General features: G+C 33.5%; 2 protein-coding genes across 2 annotated transcripts; both read left to right on the forward strand.

Moving 5' to 3' along the window:
- On the forward strand, nt 1–5,604 carry LOC146929517 (external alternative NAD(P)H-ubiquinone oxidoreductase B1, mitochondrial-like). The gene is made up of 10 exons (XM_085701409.1): nt 1–125; nt 1,438–1,708; nt 2,109–2,312; nt 2,606–2,856; nt 3,112–3,331; nt 3,546–3,650; nt 3,904–4,167; nt 4,279–4,400; nt 5,064–5,183; nt 5,294–5,604. The coding sequence occupies exons 1-10, from the start codon at nt 37–39 to the stop codon at nt 5,379–5,381; spliced, it is 1,734 nt and encodes a 577-aa protein (XP_085557535.1). The 5' UTR covers nt 1–36; the 3' UTR covers nt 5,382–5,604.
- A 1,000-nt stretch (nt 5,605–6,604) lies between these two features.
- LOC146929518 (external alternative NAD(P)H-ubiquinone oxidoreductase B3, mitochondrial-like) lies at nt 6,605–10,931 on the forward strand. The gene is made up of 10 exons (XM_085701410.1): nt 6,605–6,844; nt 7,292–7,553; nt 7,653–7,859; nt 8,286–8,536; nt 8,824–9,043; nt 9,150–9,254; nt 9,594–9,857; nt 9,979–10,100; nt 10,510–10,629; nt 10,731–10,931. Exons 1-10 carry the CDS (start codon nt 6,753–6,755, stop codon nt 10,816–10,818), a joined length of 1,731 nt encoding a protein of 576 aa, XP_085557536.1. The 5' UTR covers nt 6,605–6,752; the 3' UTR covers nt 10,819–10,931.
- Nucleotides 10,932–12,164: the final 1,233 nt, after the last annotated feature.

Raw genomic sequence — 12,164 nt, forward strand, 5'->3', positions numbered from 1 at the left:
AATTAGGAGTTGTTTGATTGTTAAATTTGGGTGAATATGACGATTGGATCCTTCTTCAACAAAGCCTCCAGGGCCCTCACCATTCACCCTTTCTCTTCCAACTTTCTGCTTCTTTGTACTATCAGGTGCTTTTTTTTCTCTCCTTCACTTTTTTCTTCCTTCTCCTAAAATACTATAAATAGAAATAGAACATGCAACTGGATTTTCATTAACCAAATCTCCATTACTTGTTTTCAAGTTTCTAATTTTAATTCATATCAATCATTTCTGTGAAGAGAACAGATTGAAATGATTCATTTTTATTTTTCTTGTATGAATAGATTAAAATGATCTGTGGAGATAAGATAAAATATTTAGTTATAGTGTCTTGTCACACAAATGCTATCCGTGGTCCTGAAACAACTTTTGCTGCAATTAAATACCGAAAAAGAAATCAGTTCATTTAGATATTTTGTGGTTCAGTTATCAATCAAATAATTTATATATGTGATATAACACTTTCCTGAATTAGTTCTAATTAATGGATCGTCCCCGTGAGCATAGCGCAGTTGGCAGGGACATACATTATTATATGTAGGGGCCGAGGTTCGAACCCCCCGACACCCCACTTATTCACCTTGAAAAAGAAAAAAAAAAGGTGAATTCTAGCCAGTAGGCTACTTGACCAAAAAAAAAATCAATTGGTGATCTTAATCTATTTAAATCCCTCAACCTCGACATAAATATAAATTAATTACATATACGAGTAAAATACATGGGGTCACACCACATTGTGAATGAGTTCCACACATAAAGTGGTGGGACAAGTATGTATTTCACCCAATAAGAAAATGAGTGTTAAAAATAGTGTGTTAAAATGAGTAGTTGCATACATTAAAGCAATGCATTTACATAGATTAAAGTCACAAGAATAAAGTAATGTATTTACATAAATTAAAGTCACAAGAGGTTAAAAGTAAACGCTTTACTTACAAAGTGTCATGCCATTGCCACATATAAATTTGTTATATCACTTTTATCAAAAAGTTTTTTGCCATATTGCTATTTTATAGGGAAATGTTAACCAGTGCCCCCGGGGCACTGGAAGCCAAATGTAGTAATGTTACATTGGAATTTGTGCATTCAAGGTCTTAAAAGTATAAAAAAGTGGCATTTTTAATTTAAAACTTTCTCTTTTAACTTCCTTAACCAGTGCCCCCGGGGCACGGGGGCACTGGTTAACATGACCCTATTTTATATTAGTAATTGGATGACATACAAAAGAAATTGATATTTTTTCCACTTAGAAACATTGGGAGATTTAATTGATGCAAGAATTTATTCAGGGACTAAAATTGCATATTGCATTAAGCTTTCCTGTGCTTATGGTGTATTTAATAGTTTTTAGTTAACAAATTTTTCTATTTCATTGAATCCACTTGCGCTTGGAAATTGCAGTGGTGGAGGTGTGGTAGCACTCTCAGAATCACAATCGGAAGTTGAACGTCCTAATATTGAAGATCATCAGCCCCGAAAAAAGAAAGTCGTGGTCCTTGGAACTGGATGGGCTGCTACCAGTTTCCTTAAGGGTTTGGATGGTTCATTATATGATGTTCAAGTTGTTTCGCCTCGTAACTACTTTGCATTTACTCCCTTATTACCGAGTGTCACTTGTGGGTCAGTTGAAGCACGGAGCATCGTAGAACCAGTCCGAAACATCATTAAAAAGGTGGAAGAAGCAAAATTAGATTTCTATGAATTACTATTGTATATGATTTTTTAAAACTGCATTGATCACATCCTAGTGAGCATAACTCAGTTGGTAGGGACATTGCAATATGCAAGGGCCAGGGTTCGAACTCGGGATTCCCCAGTTATTCATCTTAAGGGGTGAAATTCTAGCCACTAAGCTACTTAACCAAAAAAAAAAAAGTTAATGTAATGTAATGATAAATTAAATGTTCTATGATCCTTAACTAATAGATATGATCATTAGAGGAATGACTTTGTGTCTTGAGATGGTCACCTTGTGATTATATCTGAAAATTTTATCTGCTTTATGCTGTTTTTCAAGCGTATATTGTCTAGTCATTTAATAATCGAGTTTATTTTGTTTTTTCCCATTGTAGAGAAATGGAGAAATCAAATTTTGGGAGGCTGAATGTGTCAAGATCGATGCTGCAGACAAAAAGGTTGTTTGTCGGTCTAATATTGAAAACTTAGTGGGAAGTGGTGAATTTTCTCTGGACTATGACTTCTTGGTTGTAGCAGTAGGAGCACAAGTAAATACTTTTAATACCCCTGGTGTTAAGGAGAACTGTCATTTTCTGAAGGTAAGTTTATTTGTTGTGTATAATCATCAAAATATATTTGGATTTAAAGGTCGAAGAGAGTATGTGTTACTTAATCCATTTAACCGACTCCACATATCGGGAAAAAGCTTTAGTTGTGATTACTTTTTATGTGTGTAGAATTGTTTAATGGTTAAATTTTTAATGTGCACGATTATGATTGTTGGTTGATTAGGAGTTCACAAAGTCATTGAACTTGTTGATGAACAAGAATTATCATCAACACTCTCTTTTTCCTGCAACTAATCCAATATATTGTATATAATCACTTATAGAGTGTCGAGGACGCTCAGAAGATCAGACTGTCTGTAATAGATTGTCTTGAGAAGGCTGTTCTTCCGAGTCAATCTGAAGAGGAGCAAAGGTCAAATCTTCATTTTGTAGTTGTTGGAGGAGGTCCAACTGGTGTTGAATTTGCAGCTGAACTGCATGATTTTATTCAAGAAGATTTGAAGAAATTATATCCAACCATTAAAGATAAAGTCAAGATAACACTAATTCAATCTGGAGATCATATCTTGAACATGTACGAGAGATGCTAACTGTGTCAATTATTTTCTGATGCTTTTAAAATTTAAAAATAACATTGAAACTCTGGTACCTTCTCTAAATTGTATATTTTATTTTATTATTCATTTTAGTTATAGTGTGACCGATATTGCTAATCTCAAATAAGACCAATCATTATGCAAGTCCGGCCAGTGTTTGAATCTTTCATATTCTCAAACCTGCGTTTGTTAAACTCACCCTTCGGAGAAAAATATCATCTTCAATCTTGTAGGTTTGATGAAAGAATAAGTTCATTTGCTGAGAAGAAGTTTACAAGAGATGGTATAGAAGTTCAAACGGGATGCCGTGTTATGAGTGTTGATGACAAGGAAATTACAATGAAGGTGAAATCAACGGGAGCGGTTTGCTCTGTGCCCCATGGATTGGTTATCTGGTCCACTGGCATTTCTACTCTTCCAGTTATAAGGGATTTTATGGAAGAAATTGGTCAGGTGCTGTTTAATTCCATGCATTTTTTAAAAGCATTTTTCCAATCTGTTTTCATGTCTTGTGCGGACGTATTATTGATGAAAATAAACAATACTTTCCTTTAGGATTATGCTAGTTCCAATACGCATTTAATTGTTTTTTCTCTTCGCTGAAAATAAAAATTAACTATTATGTTGGTAATTATATCCATATAAGCTTGGATTGCTTTATGTGCAGACTAAAAGGCATGTACTGGCAACTGATGAATGGTTGAGAGTAAAGGGATGTGAAGATGTGTTTGCCATTGGTGATTGTTCATCAATAAATCAACGTAAAATCATGGTACCTCTTAAGCCTTTAACAGTCTCTTTCGTAAACTTCTAAGCTTACTTAATATGCAACCTTTTCAAAATTAATACGGACTTGACCATCCTGCTAGGAATCTCCGATGAAGCAATTAGCCTCATTGATTTTTTTTTGATTATTTTAAATAACTCAACAACGTATAGTTTTACTTAATTGCTATAATTAATAGTTATGAAGACCACTGTTGAATTTATTTATCTGATGATTAATCTTTTATCTCTGCTTCTAGGATGATATCATGGACATATTTAAGGCTGCAGACAAAAATAACTCCGGTACCTTAACTGTAGAAGAATTCGAAGAAGTGATGGATGATGTAATCTTAAGATATCCTCAAGTTGAATACTATCTAAATAAGAAACATATACTTGATTTGAGGGTTCTGTGGAACGACCCACAAGGAAATGAAAGAAAAGAAATAGACATAGAAGGGTTTAAGCTGGCCCTTTCTGTTGCAGATTCCCAGGTGAAGACTCTTCCAGCAACTGCACAGGTATGAATTATTTCATTGATCGATCAGTAAGTGAATGCTTGGTTATGCAGACTACTTTTTCTGTCAAATGGTATTATATAGCTTAAGTTTTTAATGTATCGGTATATATAGGTTGCTGCGCAACAAGGTGCATACCTAGCAAGTTGCTTTAATCGCGTTGATGATACTGAAGAGCATCCAGAAGGACCTCGACGATTTTCAGGATCTGGACATCATCGGTTTCGTCCCTTCCGGTAAACCCCATTCTTTGTATGTCTTATATTATTTTTTATATTTCCTACATTTGGAGCGGAAATTGCAGAATTGTCTGCTGTTGTTGAGAGTCCCACATTGGACGAGATATGGTCGAAATTTGAGTTTATGAGTGGGAAGTATCCCTCACCTTACAAGCCGGTTTTGTAGGATGAGTTAGGCTCAACCTAAATTCTTAAAGCTGTATCTGAATGGATATAAGCGAAACCAGTATAACTCGTATCCCAAGATTTAGTGATTGTTTCAAAGTTGAAAGCGTAAATTTATAAGATAGTCAGGTGAAGTCTGAAGCGTGTGAAAACGTCTTAACATCCATATGGAGGATCGTTTTTGCTTCTTGAGATAAAATATTTTTTAATTTACTTGAAACTCCGTTTTTACAATGAGTTTGACTTTAACATCTCTCACATCAGAATTCAGACCTGTAGTTCAAGCAAGATGTAACAATTGTGTTTTTATTTTATACATCTGTGAGAATATCAAAGATTTTGACCAATTAAAAAGAAAATTATATTTTGTTGAGTAAAACTGACATGAACTTGGTTGAACATATACTTAATTTAGGATGATATTTTGATCTAATGCACTCTGCTTGCTTTAATCACTAACTAATCAGTGAGAGGATGGTTGATTATTATGAAAAGGTATAAGCATTTTGGGCAATTTGCTCCACTGGGTGGAGAGCAAGCAGCAGCAGAACTACCTGGAGACTGGGTTTCCATTGGTCACAGCACTCAATGGCTTTGGTATTCTGTATATGCAAGGTAATGTATACGACGCAAAGCTCGATTTACTTGTTTTTCTTTGTTAACCGTATTTTATAGATACAAAATATTTACCGATATTTAGCAATGACGCATTGTTCAATGTGCAGCAAGCAAGTGAGCTGGCGCACAAGGTATTTGGTCGTGTCTGATTGGGCTAGAAAATTTGTATTTGGGAGGGATTCAAGTCGGGTTTAATTTGACCAACAAACAAATAAAGTGTGAATTGTTTTGTGTAGTCCTGATATTTTCTGTTAATTCTTGTACCTAATACCTAATGTATAGTGAATGGAAACAGTTTAAGAGAGAATTACCAGCATTGTTTATTTTCTTTGAGAGGCCATTACCAGCATTGTTATTTGGACAAGATGTATATGAATTGATGACATTTTATTAATTTATAAGTCAATTTTTACCTTCACTGTCAAGTAATTTGTGCATTTTAAATGTAGAAGTATATTTAAGAAACGAATGATTTAATTCATAAACTTTTAAAACTAGTTTAGTTCAAAAATATTTTTTAATATCTACTATGTCACAATTGAAGATATTTAAATATTGACTGATGAAATTGTACAAAATAAAAATATGAATGATTAATTAAAGAAAAATACCTATAGAGATAATCTTACTTTCAAAAATGAAAATCCAAAATTTTATAAAAAAAAATAAAATGAAATTCCAAAATTTTATAAAAAAAAAAAATGAAATTCCAAATTAATACATACTGGGGTCGATCACATACTTTTTTTTTTTTTTTTTTACAAAATGGGCATAATTAATTTAAATTATGATTTTAACGGTCGATGTCAAATTTTTTTTATACGGTGAATATATTAATCATAATCGTCAAATCATTTAACAAATGATTAGACCTTACACCAACTAAGAAAAATGCTTGACTTTTTTATTAAAAATATTTGACTTTAATCATAATTACTTTTAAAATCAAATATATGATCAATTGTGATTTATTGACAATGTCAATTTTTTTATTTTTTTTATTGAGAACGCATGAAAATTAAACTCTTATATTCCAATCTCGACCTTCCATCATGCTTGATTGGAAATGAGACTGAAAGTGATCAAATATAGGTCCTCTGATTTCTTCCACTCCTTCAACATTCAAGTCATTTGCATTTAAGCATTATAAGTTAAACAATTTTTTTAATAACTTCACAAAAATTTGGCACATTGTTGCATGATTTCTTACATTATCTTTACTGGTACATAATTTTTTACATTAAGATCCGAGAATTAAGCCGTCAACATTAGCAGCTTATCCTTGACCTCAATGTTACCCTTCTTGGCCATACAATATTTATCAACTCCGTATACATTGGAGATCTATGTAAAAGAGGCAAGTGTATTACATACATTTCTTGATTTAGTGTTAATTAGACAAAAAAAATAAACCACATATATCTAAAAATATGTTACTCTTCCCATTTTGCATGCACTCATTGTTTTCTTCAATCTCATTTGCAAAAGAAAGATCAACAAGGTGGTAAAAAGTATAACACAAAAATAAGCATTAAAGAAGAAAAATTTACTAGATAGGATTTCACTATGAGTTGGTCTTCCTTTTATCACACAGCCTCTAGGGTTTTCCATGAGTATCCATTCTGGTCTAAGTCTGTTGTTGTATGCACTATCATCAGGTAATAACATATTCTCAAACTTTTTGTTATAGTAATTTTTCAAATGTTTTGTTCAATAAAAAGTAATTTTTCAAATGTTTTATGTATTGAGGAGAATGCATGTAATGGATTTTCAATCTTGATCTTACATTTTTTTTTTTTTGTGAAGGATTCAATCTTGATCTTACTTGATGTATAAGTAATTTTGAAATTTATTGATCATTGTTTTTCAATTTGGTTTTGTTGTTTCAATTATTAAACAAAAAAAAATTGTTTTCAATTTGTTTTTGAAAATACTTTTTTTTATCTTAACTCGTCGGTTCCTAGCGAAATAGTCTCTCTAGTAATCTAGAGTTATTCTTGGAGGCAAGTAAAATCAACTAACAAATATTTTAGTTAGAATTTGAACTAGACACTCCCAATCGATTCCATATCAATTTAGTTCATTAACACTTTTTTTAACTGCAGCGGTGGAAGTTTAGTTGCATATGGTGATAGCAGATCAGCATATAGTGATAGTGGTGATCAAAGACCAAGAAAGAAAGTGGTAGTGCTTGGAACTGGTTGGGCTGGAACTAGTTTTGTGAAAAGCATGAAAAACTCATCTTATGATATTCATGTTGTTTCACCACGTAACTATTTTGCATTCACTCCTTTGCTACCAAGTGTTACTTGCGGCACTGTGGAGGCACGAAGCATCATTGAACCGATTCGTAAAATCAGCAGAAAGGTATATATACTATATATCATTGCCATTTTCAAATCATGCATCATTTTTATTTGTAGAATATAAAATAAAGAGGATGATTGTGTTTATGCCCTGCAACAGAGTGGTTTAGATGTTCATTTCAGTGAAGCTGAATGCTATAAGATTGATCCAAAGAACAACAAAGTTTACTGCAAATCTAGTCAAGACAAAAAGCTTGGTGGCGTAGAAGAATTTTCCGTTGATTATGATTACTTAGTAATAGCTATGGGAGCTCGTTCTAATACTTTTAACACACCTGGTGTTGAGGAGCATGCCTACTTCTTGAAGGTAAGCAATCGCAAAAAAATTCTATCCATGAGGCTGCAATTGAAGTTGTGATGTTGAAATTGTAATTGCAGTTGCGGTTACCATGAAAACCTTTATATTGTAGTCTCTGTAGCACCGATACCTCTGATCAAAGACGTGTCTGTGTCCAACACCTACACATGTGATTACGTTCAAATAATTTATTTTCTCAGATTATTACTGGTGTTGACATGTTAGTGCTAGTGTCACATCCTGTGTCCGTGTATGTGCTTCATAGATTGTGGTAAAATGCACACAAATGTGATCAATGCAACTGCAATTGCAGTTATGATGCCATTGTCACAACTTCTAAAACTGTTATAATGTGGCCGCAAATGCAGTTTCATATTGCAATTTAGTATTATGGTTATAATATACTGAAGTTACTGTTGTATTTCTCTGAATTAGGAAGTGGAAGATGCTATGAGAATCCGCACGAAAGTGATTAACCTTTTTGAAAGAGCAAGCCTCCCTTCTGTACCAGTGGAAGAGAAGAAAAAACTTCTTAGTTTTGTAATTGTTGGTGGTGGTCCAACTGGAGTAGAGTTTGCTGCAGAGCTACATGATTTTGTGCATGAAGATCTCTCTAAATTATATCCTTCTCTTATAGACCATGTCAAGATTACTCTCCTTGAGGCTGGCGATCATATCTTAAACATGTAATGTATATTTTTTTAGCTATATTCGGATAATAAGGTCTATGGCTTTAAATTGTGGTTGCACATACATTGTGGAGAAATATCGGCAAATACAGCTGCAATTGCGGTTACGATGTTCTGAAACCTCTACTCTAAAACTTTTATATTACAAATGCAATTGTGGTTGCAGAATGCAATTTCGAACAACGCGAAGGCTATTAAAATGAAATAACTTGGATTATTAGAGTGAAGACGAGCATGTGAAATTAATGTTAACATATGATTAACAATTTCTTGATTCATTATAGGTTTGACAAGAGAATAACAGAATTTGCCGAACAAAAGTTCAAAAGAGATGGAATTGATGTGAAATTGGGATCAATGGTTGTGAAAGTTGGTGAAAAAGATATCTCATCCAAAGAAAGAGGAAGTGGTGAGGTTGTTACTATGCCTCATGGGATGGTAGTTTGGTCAACTGGTATTGGTGCTCGTCCTGAAATACTCGATTTTATGAAACAACTTGGCCAGGTTTGTTTATAGTGTCTGTGTCCCTCTAAATTTTTCAAAATTTTCGAAAGTTAGTTAGTATCAGACACAATTCAATTTTGTTAGCTTTGAATTGTTTTTGTGATAGATTAACCGGCGTGCATTGGTGACTGATGAATGGCTAAGGGTGGAAGGGTGTGACAACATCTATGCTCTAGGCGATTGTGCGACTATAAATCAGCGTAGAATTATGGTACGCACAATCTATATATGCATTCAATATAATTCAATCTCAATCTTAGTAAATTAATGGTGAAAAAATAATACTGCTGTTATCTTTTTAGTCGTGCTATGAACTAGAGTAATGTTAATTTCACTAGTTTTTTTGTACTCGAAAGACAAATATAACATAGCAATGTTATGTCCGCTAGGTCTATGGATGTGTGTTTAAGATAATCGGTTTTGCCATTAAAAAAAAAAAAAGTTAGCGGTGCAGCTTTTTGCCCGCTTACCTTCTATTCGTGTGTAATTGTCTATATATACCATTTATTAATTGAGTTAACACTTTTTCTTATACTGATTTTACCTGCAGGAAGATATAGCTGTGATATTTAACAAGGCAGACAAGGAGAATTCCGGAATGTTAGATCTTAAAGAATTTCAAAACGTTGTTGGTGACATTATTGAGAGGTATCCACAAGTGGACATTTATTTAAAGAAGAATCAAATGAAAGACATGGCCACTTTGCTAAGTAAATCTCAAGAAAGCCCTACGACAGAAGTGGACATCGAATACTTTAAACAAGCTCTTTCCAAAGTTGATTCCCAGATGAAAAATCTACCGGCAACTGCTCAGGTACATTCGTGGTACATGCACACCGCGCACACAAATAAAAGTTTATTTTATCAGCAAATCACTACCAATCATTTTAGTTATATATGTTTTGGTTGTGACTTCCAACTTAGAATCATTCCAGGTAGCTGCTCAACAAGGAGCCTATCTTGCAGACTGTTTCAATCGCATGGAATTGTGTGAGAAATATCCGGAAGGCCCTCTAAGGTTTAGGGGAACAGGACGCCATCAGTTTCATGCCTTCAGGTACGTCGAATGCCCAATTTAATCTTTAACTTTGGTATCAAACTTTTGAATCGCTATTGTGGAAACAATCGTTATCGCAATATTTGATGTCGCATAAAATTTTGGTAAAATATGTATGACGGGTGCGGCCTTGGTTGTATTTCCATTATATCGTAGTTGAGACATCAAAAATCATAACGTGGCAGCCCAGATTGCGACTTTGATGATCTAATATGAAATAAAATATAAAATAATTTTTGTGTGTCCAATCGATGCAATGAAATTTAAACCTAGGAATTCATACGCATAGTGCCCAAATCCCTCACCACTAGACCAAACCAATGCTCATGGCTTACTGTAAAGTAAATTTAATTTAGTTGGATAAATGGATTTACATGGTTAATTCATTTCGATATATATTTGGAAAAAGGTACTCGCATTTTGGACAGTTTGCTCCTCTCGGGGCAGAACAAACAGCAGCTCAGCTTCCGGGAGATTGGGTTTCAATTGGACACAGCAGTCAGTGGTTGTGGTATTCGGTATATGTAAGGTATTTACATTCAATAAATGTAAACTTTTTTCTAGAGTCTTGATAAATGTTTGGTATATAAGCTTTTATTTCATCCTCTAACGATTCCTAAAAACATGCAGCAAACTAGTCAGCTGGAGAACAAGAGCTTTGGTGGTATCCGATTGGGGAAGGCGATTCGTATTTGGCAGAGACTCGAGTCAATTATGAGATCTAGTACAAAGCTTGCACTACACTTAAGAGCATTTTTCATATAGATTTTATTGCCATGAGAAAAGCACATGACCCATCTTATAGTATTCATTCATATTACTGATCGGTAACTGGTTCCATGTTTTGAGCTTGTTGTTTTGTTGGCGAAAATCGAACTTACCAAATGATCTTTATATGTAGACAAACACCACTGTGAAAATTACATAACACAGTAATTTTTGTAGTTCAGCGACTCTTGTTTATGTTTACCAAAATACTTTGATAAATGTATTAACTGTCGCAGATATTAAAGATTAGCTACAAAGAATAATAAACACACTCATTTCATTAAGAATTTTGACCACACTAAATCTCTCCTAAATAATTAGTGAAGGAAGCTAAAGGTTTGATTGGAATAAAAATGATTTGCTGATATGGCCAGAAGCTTGGATTCATCTAATTGGATGCAACTTGTCTTTCTTGCTGAACAAGCAAAGAGTATACTTTGCCAATACTGGAAAGAAAATCCATTAACATGATTTGAGACGTCACAACCGAGTGTTGCTCATTGAGTCCTTTGAGAAAACGTATCATTCTTACGCATCTTTTCAATAGCCTTATAATCATCAACGCAATTACTAGCAAAGATAGGTCTAAAATTATCTAATTCTTGTCACAATTTCTTCATTTTAGTGTAATATGAAGAAATAGGACTCTCACCTTGTTTCAAAGTATATATTTCTTCCTGGATATCTGAAATACGAAAGATATCACCTTGATACTTGTCTGAGTGTTTTTTTTTTCTTTCTAAATCTAAGATGCACAGTCCATCCAAAGGAGTTTTTTTGTTGATACTTATACAACAATTCAACGCGGGGGCCTTTTTGTTGATACTTATGTGTCAAAATAATGAGATTTGATTGGATGTTTGTGTATGGTTTTTCTATACACTGTCTGCTTGCCGTTTTAAACTCTATTTGGTGATCATCTTTAAAAAATAATTCCAAATAAGACCAACACATGACAAAATATTTTACACTTAGCACGGTGTAAAAATATTTTACATCATCTATGCATAGCCATTCATAAATAAGTGCAATTGGCCAAATAACTTAATTAAGCTCTACGGTTTATATCATAAGATGTCCCTAAATAAGTTTTTCGATATCCAAGCCAACCTAATTTCAAAATTAGGAATAATATATTATTTTCAATTTAAAAGCTATCTTAGTGATATTATATTATTTTCAATTTAAAAGCTATATGAGACACTATTAACATCATTTTCTTTTAATAGAGGGAGACACTCAAGGTCAGTCCAATGGGTGTGTAAGGTGAGCTACCATGTTGGGGCTCAACATTTG

This window comes from Medicago sativa, chromosome 4 (genome assembly GCF_051527215.1).
Source record: "Medicago sativa cultivar Bolivia chromosome 4, Bolivia_mono, whole genome shotgun sequence".
NCBI lineage: Eukaryota > Viridiplantae > Streptophyta > Magnoliopsida > Fabales > Fabaceae > Medicago > Medicago sativa.